The 12092-nt window shown below is 36.2% G+C and overlaps 1 protein-coding gene across 1 annotated transcript in view; it reads left to right on the forward strand.

Annotated features, from left to right (window-relative positions):
- MS3_00003843 (uncharacterized protein) overlaps positions 1-10739 on the forward strand; it is a 30956-nt gene extending 20217 nt beyond the window's left edge. Inside the window, exons 15-18 of the mRNA XM_035734153.2 lie at positions 46-782; positions 3157-6630; positions 6663-6744; positions 6790-10739. Coding sequence (XP_035589111.2) covers positions 46-782; positions 3157-3547 — 1128 coding nt within the window. The 3' untranslated portion in view covers positions 3548-6630; positions 6663-6744; positions 6790-10739. The remainder of the gene's footprint in view (positions 1-45; positions 783-3156; positions 6631-6662; positions 6745-6789) is intronic.
- The last annotated feature ends 1353 nt before the right edge of the window (positions 10740-12092 follow it).

The following is a 12092-nucleotide window of genomic DNA, read 5'->3' on the forward strand; positions in this document are numbered from 1 at the left end:
ACATAGACATTTTTATTTCGTATTTGCACTTCTTTTTCTGATCAGTTTCAACCAACTGTAGACACTTGTATAATATCAGAATCTGCAATGACTGGTCTTGCTGCAATCGATAGTGTTGGTGGTTTTCGTACAATACGTAGTGCTTCAACTGTAGCCGTCCCAATATCATCATGTTCACCTTCACCAGTGCCACTAAATCTTCCTGATGGTAATAGTGATAAATATTATGGATCTGAAAAACGTCTTAGTGAACAAACAAATCTACGTGATAATACACTGTCCAACCATCATACAATTTTTGATTGGTCTGATAACTATAATTCTCATCCGTATACAGATAGTTCAGTTCATTCAAAGTTGACTGAATTTTATCAACTTCCAATGTTTTCTGACAGACAAACCTTATTTCCTTCAGTAGTAACAGATGAAAGCAAAGAACTAAATATTATATCTAAATCTGGCGAATCATCTAGTCTACCTCCCGTGTTTGATAATTATACTACATCATTTGTTACATCTATTCCTAATGCTATTAATACATCTAATGTTTTATTCAATCTTTCGACAAGTCCTATTTCCACCACTCCGAGTTATCAGTCAATCGATGAAACTAGTCAATTAATTATGAAATCTCCTGAACTAATAACTGATCAGTATACATATTCAACTGGAAATACTTTACATATTAGAAAACAGAAACGTTCAAATACCACACTTATAAACAATGCAACATCGAATATTCTAGATGAATTTGATAATTTGTTATCTGATAATCAACTTAAGTAAGTTTAACTGTGTAGTTAAGTTTAGTGTTATTCATGTAATCCAATAGATTAAGATTAACTATTCCTTATATTCCCATTGAAAACTAACTCTACAAACATAGTATAATTTATTGTTACGCTACAATAACAATCTGTGTTTTTAACTCACCCGTACATATTAAGGAAAAGTTTAGTCTTTTGTAAGAAAACTACTATTTCCATAAAAAGCAACAATATGATGCATTTAGTCCATATTTTTATTTCATAATTAACCCGGGGATACACAGAACAAAATAACGTTTTGGAAATTAAAGCAGCTACTAAAAATGTGTGGGTTCTTAGCTGATTAGAAAATCTCGACGTTCAACATTAAAAATTCAAATTCTAAAATTATTTCATACTTTTTCGCTCATACCTGGCAGACTATAAATCCGTTTATCTCTGAATCTATTCGTTTTTCAATGCAACTAGTACAAATGGTTAATGTTGAGATCATGTTTGGTTTTTCTGGCTATTAGTATCGAAAATAAATCCCCTGATGACGTTCACACCAGAACTAGAAACTAGTACTCAATGCGTTTTCCAGATGGCCACTAATCTGTAGAACGAGTATGATTTTAATAAGATTATTGGTAAGGTTTAAATTATCTGGTTTTCGGTGTTGATATCAAGCGAAATGTACTGGATTTGAGTCCCGTTGTGAGCATCAATATTGGGATGCAGTCACATCCATATTACAAGTTCCAAGTAGGACAAAATAGGTATCTTGAATCTTGCCATAATCCATCTATTCTATAATACTTGTTACTGTCGAGCCAATCCGTACAGAATGCACATATCCCAACAAAGACTGGTTAGGTCTTATAAGTATTAGTCGAGTTGATTGTCAAACATTATTTATTGAACTCCACTATTTTCCGTCCATCGATTCATACTTCCTATCCGTAAATTAGTCATTCACGCTTCTAGTCAGAAAATAAAAGATACATCGTTTCGTAGTATTTTAGTTTAGAGATTATTTTCGTCTACTGATGTCAGTACTAATCAGTTTTTCCTTCCTTCACAATGTCTTTACTAAATTATGTTGTCTTTTCGAGAAACATAACCATCACCTACTGTCCCTGTCTTTAGTTAATTAAGAACCTAGGTCAAGTGTATTCAGTTTGCAACACCTATTGAACGTTCATAGTGTGAACATAGTTATTAACAAATAGTACAGATAAAACTAACATGTTCTACTAATGGGTAATTATTTTTTACTTCTTAGATTTCATCTTCAAAGGGATATTGTGAGACAGATAATTATTATGATTGAGGCTTTCTACATTTTAATATGTCATCTCTAGGATATGTTAGTACGTTATATTGAAATATTTATACGTAAAACACTTTACTATTGTCATTTTACAATTCGTTCTTTCAAAATATATCGAGTTTGTTAAAACTACTCAATAGTACGGTATTTTAATTACATGTTCATATCCAATAACTGTATGTGTAAGATCTTTAATAAAGATGTGACTGTTTTCAACCAATTATACTCGGGGGACTGTTCTGAAGTGAAGTTATAATAAAGTTCTTTTACAAAGTTCATGGCTTTTCAATCTTACCTCCTTCGACATACCCCGATTTATGACGACACATTAGTCCTATCTCTGATTACTTTGTTAAGAGTGTCCCTGGAAGTCCCATAATATAATACTCTTCTACTGCCTCGTCTCTACATCATCCCTGTTACTACCTCTATCGTTTTTCACTCACGAAACAAAAACGAATCTCACTAGGCTAAACTAAATGAGCATAGAATGGCGATCGGATGACATAGTAGAAGTTCGTCGGCGATCAATAATAAATGTGCAAGTGTATCTTTCTTGTAGTTCCGACCCTCTTCACTGAAACAGTCCATGAATTTCCTGAGAGTTTTTCCCAGCGTTCACCAAAAGATTATCCGGAGTTGTATTTATATAATTACTAGCTGCAGGTTATATTTTAAGTGTTCGTCGTTAGTTTAATGATCGTCTGATATGTTCTTTACATCAATTTCATCCAAATTTGAACTGACGTGACTAAACGAAGGTAGTAAGCCAGCTATTAGCAACAAAACTGCTCTGTTTACCGAATAGCTGTATTTATACCACTCATGTATTTGCAATTGAACAAAATAATCGTAGGCCCTATTTTTCTGCGTTATTAAATCCGTTGAGATCTTTTCTATGACTCAACGTCTGTGTTTACACTAAATATTATTTTGATTAGACTTACCGTCTTATATCTATAGATCTGGTTTTTTAAAGCATATTCCTCGATTCTTTTTATACACTTAAATTACATTTTTTTAATTCTGAGGCTTCTGTTTATTTCTGAGTACATTCATATTTCTTACTTTTAACAGGTTATCTTTAGATGCGGATTCGATTATGCATATCGAGGAATCCGATAGATCACATATGTGGATATCTGCGGATAAAAATTCAGACAAGCACTTTTTTATTGTTCCCAGGAACGAATTTCATATGTTTAATGTTTCTAGTGTACCTCGAAATCCCATTCAAACACGGAATATTAATCGTTTGCGACCCACTCGTTCTTTGATCAATCTAACCTCTGTACGTTATCCCAAACACTACTTACAAAATAATATTGAATCTAATCACTGTGCTTCAGTCGATCATTTCAGTTCGATTACAAAACAAAGTGATATTCATGGTCCAGATTTAATCTTACCTCCTAGTCTTTTTACCTTCATTTCTGATTCATTTATTTCCGGTAGGAAGACCGTTTAGGTCCCATTTCTTGTTTACTGTGATACTGTTAATGATGTAGTCTATTAATCCGGTAGTTATATTTACACCACCCATGTATTTGCATTTGAACAAACTAACTATGGAATTTAGTTTTTTTTGCGTTATTCAATCCATCGGAATTTCCTTTGTGAGTCAACGTCTATCCATCCTGTTTTAGTGTAGTAGAACTATGATCAAGTTTCTCTACTCCCACCCATTATTTAACATTAACTGTTATCTTTCTAGTTAATTTGTACAGTAAATACACAACTGTTGATCATCAACTGCAATTTATTTTCATCGGATCTCGTTATTTCTCTTCGATCTTGTTTTCTTTCAATACTGTTATTGTTACTTGATTAATATTATTATTATTATTATCATTATTATTATTGAACTTTACAGTTAAATCCATAGTAATATATTGTTGTAATTGTTTCTCTCTTTATTTGCTAACCTAGTCATATCGACTAATTTTGTTCTATGGTTTTACTGTGTTTAATTCTTCAAATTTTTACGAAGTACAAATTCAGTTCTAAACGTAAATAAATAAAAAAGTAATCGCAGTTAACTTTTTTTCTTTGTATAGATTGTTTATTTTGACTGTTAGTATAATTACATAAATACATACCTTGTCTCAAAGTAAATTTATATTATTATTTTTGTATTATGAAAATAATTTTACAATGTGTACATTATTCTATTATGTATAGATTTTTTTTGTTTTGTAAGATAAATGGTCAGTTAATTTCAAAGTTTAAAGTCTTCTTTCTTCATTTCTTGTTGAAGTTAATTGTTTATTCTCTGATACGTTACTTTGCTTTTTTTACTGTCATCATCAGTTAACTTGTTTAATAGGAAATTAAGGTATAGTGTACATTGTGTGTGTTTGCACAATGATTTTTTTTATCTCATGTATTGTTTTTTTGGAATAACCATAATAAATTCTAAACTACCTTATCGACTTTACATTATTTACTTTGAGATTGATATCATTAAATAATCGATTTGGTACAAGATTTTGTTTGTTTAGTTTTAAACACTAAAGAATAAATAGAGTTAATTCACACAAAATAATAGTTAATCTCTAATGAGCCTTTTTCTTCAGATCTATTTGCAGTTTGATGACTACCTTCCAACTTTCTTGGTGTCCCCAGCGAATATGAGTGTCCCAGAGCGTTCCTTTCATTGGAGTATCTGTAATTATCTTCACTGGAAGATTCACTTGTCTGTCTACTGTTTTCAACGTGCTTTTTTCTCTGAGGATTTGGTTGGTGTATCTTATTTGTATTCCAAATGCCCCACGTACTTTATACAAGACATTTCCTATTATCTTCTCAATGACTCCAGGTTCCCACTGATTTTTTCCAAGGTATGACTTGATGACTACTTTATCACCCACGTTAAACCTTTGGATATTCTGATTCTGTCTGCGTCTGTCTATTGGTTTAGGTGGCAACATGGCGTGAAATGTAGTTTGAATACTTCTTTCCATCTGCGACAGTAGGGTTGAGCGTAGTTCTATGAGCTGTCAAGAATTTTGTAATTGTCTAACTTGTCCCCTCGTCTCCAGTAATACTACTTTAAATGTGTCAGATCTTTACACGCCATCAACCAGAATTTGTAAATATGCCTCCGACAAATCCAACTTTGCAAAGAACTTGCCTCCGTTCAGCCTGGGAAGAAGACCTTCAGGTAGGTGTAAGGGGTATTGATGAGATCCTAGGGCTTCGTTTAGCCAGGTCGAGTAACGGACACTACCGTTGGTCTTTATCTAGCTCCATCAGTGCAGCCCATTCTGAGAAGTTCAACAATACCCAATTTATAAGGTCGTTTGACTACTGGGAGAGCAGCATATGGTACCGGTCGTTTTGGTAAAAACATTGTCGAGAGGCAAGAGTAGCTTTATGTTTAGTGCATTCTCCAAGCCCCACACTAAACACCATTTTATATCGTCCTAATAATGCTTCCACTTTCGTTGTACTGATGTTGCAGATGATATTTACGGGGAGGTCTGTTATCCTCAGCCTCTCTGTCCAATCAAGTCTCAATAAGTCTGGTGGTGAACGTTGTCAGAAATACTACTCCCTTACCCGATATGTCCTTGACTGTGACTTCATAATCTAACGCTTTAACAATGTTTAACGTTCCTCTGGAAGCAATGTGTGCTGAGTTGGATATATTCGCGATCTCTCAATCTTCCACATTCTTCTGATTATAAGTGTCATGTCGGAAGCCGTGTTCAGTTATAAGTGGGTATCGTCCTCATTAATCTCAAAAGAAACGTATTTTACATGGTCATAGAAGCCGGTTCTTTCTGTATGTCCTTTTTTAAAACATGTACAACGATGATCTTTACACCGACAAAACCTTCTGAAACGTCAACCGGCATGGGGGTGGTGTATTGCTGCTGTCGTTACGATAATTTTGCGTGAGTCTTTTCTCTCAACTATGTTGAAGTGAAGAATCCGGATACCGTTCTATATCATCGAACTATTATGTTTCAAATTCACCAATCTTCGGCATTCACGAGGTACTTCTTGCAGGGTAGTGCCGGGACAGTTTCAAGGTTGCTTAGGATTCTCGTTTGGATATCAGCATCCCCGATAAATGCAGGTCACACACATATACAAAGCAGTTAAACTGGTCTTCCATATCGGGAGACGAGTAAACCGCTAACATTCTCAGCTCACGGTTCCTGCGTGCTTCGTCCAGTCACCTGCTGTTTTCTCGTTATATTCAAGCATTGGTAACGGATATTAAAAAGAAATTTAAGACAGATCTTCATATTTCTTGAACCGTGTGTAACTGGATCTGTATTCGTTACTAGTAGTTCATAAAATCTATGTTTTGCCGGGATAAGCACATGTTCTGCATAAGGGCTTGGTACGGGAGAACTGAAGACATTTGGCTGAATAAAACCTTTATATTAAATACTAATAATTTCACTATTTTTGGATGTATTCGTTTCACCCAACTTCCGAACTTGTTTGTTTATATCATTATTTTAGGACATATTGGTTTCTCTTTGTCTTTTGTTTGGTATTTGCGAATTTTTCCTCCGCGAACCTACAAAATTGAAGGTTTGTTTCTATAATTGTTATAATTATTGTAGGGACGACATTTGAGTCGACTATTTGTAAATTGCGAGTAAACTTTAGTACCTAAATTGGAGCTTCGTTCAATTGTTAATTTGGGTTTGTAAATTGCAAACAGATCGATATATCGTACTTCAATAACAGGAACGAACAAAAACTAGGACGTAACATAAAGTTCTTCAATTATTGGTTCTGTGTTCATACCTTGGATTTGTCTCGACATTTTGGGTCCAATTTTCTAGTCGTGTTGGTCGGTTTCGTTTGGATTAATTCAGATTTGTTTTGGTAATCGATTCTTTATGAACAAAGACACGATGGAAACGCAAAGCAAAAGACCGAAGGAAAATGACGAGGTGGAAAGTAAAATTTATAAAGCTGTTTGTGGTATGTCTGATGTTAATGATGATAAACGTGATGATGTCAGTATTAATAGTATGTCTTCTGATCAGCTTAGTACTTCTAGATTAAAGTTGAGTAAAGCATTACTAAGAAAGAGGAACTTAAAAAAGAGATTTGATTTAGAAAGGCAGCTTAAGATGTTAGATCTCCAAGAAGAAGTTGATATGGCTGAATGAGAATGTAAGGTCATCGAGGACGATGACCAGCTGCCCGTAGACAAGTGTGAGATGAATGCTAAGGTTGAAAGGTATTTCAACAGTGTGACTGGTTGTAATAATCATTCAAGGAAGATATTTAACATCTCAAAAGGCGACTGGGTTGATGAGTTGAAGGATACGTTATATACTATCGTTAATAATATGGTTTTACCTAAGATTGATATGATGTATTTTGATGGACAACCAGGTTAGTACTACCATTTTATTAGTCAGTTTACTAGCATTATAGAGAGTAAACCGTCCGATAAGGGCCATTTGTTGTCGTATCTGTTATATTATTGTAAAGGAAAGGCCAGAACGGTTATTGAAGCATGCATTTCTTTGTCCAGTCATTTAGGTTATGATAGGGCTAAACGAATTCTATATGATCTATTTGGTAAGGAGCACCTTGTTGCACGAGAACTAATTACTGAGTTATTAAACCATAAATCTGTTGAAGGATCAGCTGACGTATTAACTGACTTCGCGATTAAGCTACGTAATGTATGTATCACGTTTAAGGAAATGGGGTAGACGTCTGATGTTAATTCTACGGCTAATTTGAAAATAATAGTTTCATGCCTACCACTAGGATTACAGAATAAGTGGTTGGAAGTCGCCGATAAGATCATGATGCACGGGGAGGAGCCGAGCTTTGAAGAATTTGTGGTCTTTGTAGAAGAGAGGGCCAGGATTATTCGAACACGTTATGGTAGATTAGTACTGTGTTACTCAAGGTTCGGGAAAAGGAATTATGAAGACCAAGTTGATAGGAGACCAGGCCTCCATGCAATTAGGCGAGACCCAAACAACTCAGTCAAGGTTTCACGTTGTGAAATCTGCTTAGGTGATCATAAGGCGACAGATTGTCCAAAGTTAACAAAAATGAATGTAAGAGAAAGGAGACAGGAAGTAAGAAGATGTGGTCCATGTTATCCAAGCTTGAGGAAAGGCCACATAGCCATGTCATACAACTCGGGCTTCAAATGTGACGTTGATTATTGCAAGATTCGGCATAATTCGTTACATATTGATGGTATCGATAACTATGTGGTGAACTTAGTTAAGGATTAGAACTCCTCAAAGGTTTGTTTGGGTATCACTGCGGTCAGACTATACGGTCCCAAAGGATGTTTGGAAACATACGCCCTTTTAGATAGTGGTTCAGATACTCCTTTTGTATGTGAAGAGTTAATAAATCAGTTAGGTCTCAAAGGTAAGAAGACTTCGATAAAAGTGACGACTGTGAATGGAACTACTACTTGTGAATATCTGGAAGTAAATTTAGAGGTATTTTCATCAGATGAACGGGGTTCTATAAGGACCAACAAGGCTTATAAGTTCAAGAAAATTCCGATCGATTATGCAGAAGCTGTAACCGAACTTCAGCTGAGACGGTGGAAACAGTTAAAAGACATTGTAGTGTCAGTTATTATGTTAAGCCTATATACCTTATTTTAGCTTTCGGACATCCCATTCTATTAATTCTACTTGAGTCATGTTTTGACCTTGTCAATTATTCGCTTATCAGTCTTGATTGTTTTTATGTGAGAGTATATGTGTGTACAATTCATATCCCATGTCTAATCACATGTCTGTAGCTTATTTTTGTCTGCCTATAAATATTAACGCCTGACTAAAAATGAGTTGTCTTACCAGCCATCTCCACTCTGCGTCTCTTCTATTCCTGCTATTCCATTCACCTCATATACAAAATATCTGTATTCAAAATTTCATTCTCGTTATTTGACTTATTTAATTCCGTTATTGACTAACGTGATCAAAGCCGACGATGATATACGAGAATAAGCGATAGCAAACATCCATACGGTCTAAACAGGAGTCAGAGCCACGGGTCACTAAAACATAACCCTTCCGAGGTTGCAAAGTAATCTTGTAGGAGTATTGATTGGGTGTGATGCTCCAGATGCACAGTGGGTTCTGGAACAACGCCTGGGAGACAAGAAACATCCGTTTGGTGTGCGTACGCATCTCGGTAGGATGATTATAGGCCCTAAAGTAGTATCAAGGTCTCTACAGCAAATTCAGTGGTGTCATTGTTCTACTAATAATGTTTTGCGGGATATAAAAAGATTATATAATCATGAGTTCGAAGATGCAGGCATGTTTCGTAATGGATATTCGATCGAAGACAGTAGAGCTCTAGAAATAGTAAGTAGTTCCTTCAGACTGGAGGGTGGCCATTTCCAAGTTGCTCTACCGTTGAAGTGTGATAAGCCAAGGATACCAAATAATTTGGAACTAGTTGAACGCAGACTAGGGTGTTTAAGTAAGAGGTTCGTGGAAGATAGTAGTCTTCTTGAGAAATATCAAGTTGTGATGAATAAACATTTAAGTAAAGGCTATATCATTGAAGCTAGTAAGGAGGGATTTGACCGTGATGTTGTTTGTTCCTCATTATCCTGTTATTAACCCTAAAATGCCTGGAAAACTCAGAATTTTTTGATTGTGTAGCTGTCTATCAAGGTTTTTCTCTTAATGATCAGCTTTTGAGAGGGCGAAATACTGTAAATAGTTTAATTGGTGTACTTCTACGGTTCAGACTAGGTAACGTAGCATTAGCCGCTGACATCAAAGAGATGTTTCTTGAAGTAAAGATCCCGAGACAAGATAGGGGTAGCGTTTCGTCTATTGTGGTGGGAAGACGGTGATATAAGACGGAAGCCTAAGGAATATTGTTTGACAGTTCATCCGTTTGGAGCCGTGTCCTCCCTCTTTTGCGCTAATTTCGCTCTTAAGAAGACGGTAGATACATTCGGTAAGGAATTTAATGATGTCCAGAAAGTCATAGATAAAAGTTTCTATGTCGACGACTATTTAGCCTCCATTGATAATGTGCAGTATGCAATTGAGCTGGCAAAGGCCCTTGGTTCTGTCTTCAGAAAAGGTGGGTTTAGACTTACCAAGTGGATAAGTAACTGTTTACAAGTTCTCGAATCAATTCATCCAGAAGAGAGAGCAGAAGCCGTAAGAGAGATTGACTTTGAGAGACTTCCTACGGAACGCACATTGGGATTGTATTGGAATAATATGGTTGATTCGTTTGAATTTAAATTTCGAATACCTAAACGTCCCCTCACTAGGCGAATTATATTATCGAGTGTAGCCCCACTTTATGATCCCTTGGGATTGTTAGCACCGTTTACACTTCCCATGAAGAAGTTACTTCAACGTTTTGGTAAATTGGAACTATGCCGGGACGAAGGGATTCCAAGGGAGAAAAACAAACGCTGGTTAGAGATTTTAAGTGAATGTCAGGGGGATGAGAACGTCAGTTCTCCACGTTGTATATTGTTTCTGCAATCAGACCGCTTGCTCCTGGAACTTCATGTTTTTAGTGATGCCTCGGAAATTGGATACGGTTCGGTAGCATACGTCCGCTGTTACATCCCCGGTATTGAAATATGTTCTCGTTTTATTACGACGAAGGCAAGAGTAACTCCCTTGAAGGTTCAGACTATACCGTGCTTGGAACTCATAGCAGCAGTGTTAGCAGCTCGCATTGGGTCCTAGCTGCAATCCGAGTTGGATATTAAGTTTGCAGAGGTAAATTCTTGGACGGATTCTGTAGCTGTCTTACATTATATTAGAAATGGTAAAATCCAGTCGAAAACATTCATAGCAAACCGGATCTCGACTATTCACAGTCTTACTAAGGTGGACCAATGGAGGTTCGTGCCTTTGAAAGAAAACATAGCAGAATTTGCATCCAGAGGGGCCAAGTTCAACATCGATGGCGTTAAAGTATGAAAGGAGGGTTCACATTTTCTGCATAAGCCAAAGCAGTGTTGGCCTGCTGCTGATGTTGTACAAGGTCCTTACTTCCATCTCTTGGGATTAAAGGAGGCAATGTCCACGCATGTAATGGCTGAAGAATCCATTGTTGATCAACTTATTATTTTTATTCATATTGGACTAGATTACTCAAGGCAATTGCATGGTTAACCCGATTCAAGCGCTATTTATTGATAAAACTCTCCGGGAGAACTGATCTGTCTCTACATGTGTGTATTCTCAGAGGTGATGAGTTTGTGGTGGACCGGACAGATATGAACGCGAAAAGTGTAAGCAAAGTTACGAAAGATCAATAGTAATATTAATATATACAGTTAATTGTTACACATACAATAAAAATTTGGGACGTTACTTAAATTGACCAAACGTTGCGTGTTTTGATTGGGTCCGGTAATGTAAATCCACAATTATAAATGCTTGGTGATTCTGAGCAAGTTGGCGAACTCTCTAGTGATATAATCCCACGTAGAATGTAATATTTTCCAATTACAGTCTATAAATAATGATAATATTTGATTTAGACTTCAGCTAACTCAACCACAAACGAAAATAGAACGAGGGATGTGTCAGTAGTAATGTATTTGTTAGCCAGCAAGAATATATCACGATATGTTAGAATCACAACGGAAAGTGTATTCAAGGTCATTTACTAAAACAACAGTTACAGTCATTTAATGTTAAATATACTGAAGATGACACAGGTATTCAGTGTTTGACAACGCTTCTACCAGTAACACCTTCTAATATATTTCGTTCCCACTCACAGAAATCAAAAGACAGAGTCGAGGAGATCGGAAGAGTGTATTTGGCGATAACCAATATATCGGAATTCTCTGATCTAATCTGGCTAGCGATTGCGGTTGATGTTGAGCACGGCGTTACCACACGTGATCTGGTGCGGATGCATGACCGAGCGCCTTCAGCTAGATGAGTCCACTAAAACATATGGTCAGCATCCAATGTCGAAGACTTAGAGCTATTTGTTTTGGGGATTTATTTACCGCTACAGATCACTCCCCCCTAGTGGGGCAGTGA

Source organism: Schistosoma haematobium, chromosome ZW, assembly GCF_000699445.3.
Source record: "Schistosoma haematobium chromosome ZW, whole genome shotgun sequence".
NCBI lineage: Eukaryota > Metazoa > Platyhelminthes > Trematoda > Strigeidida > Schistosomatidae > Schistosoma > Schistosoma haematobium.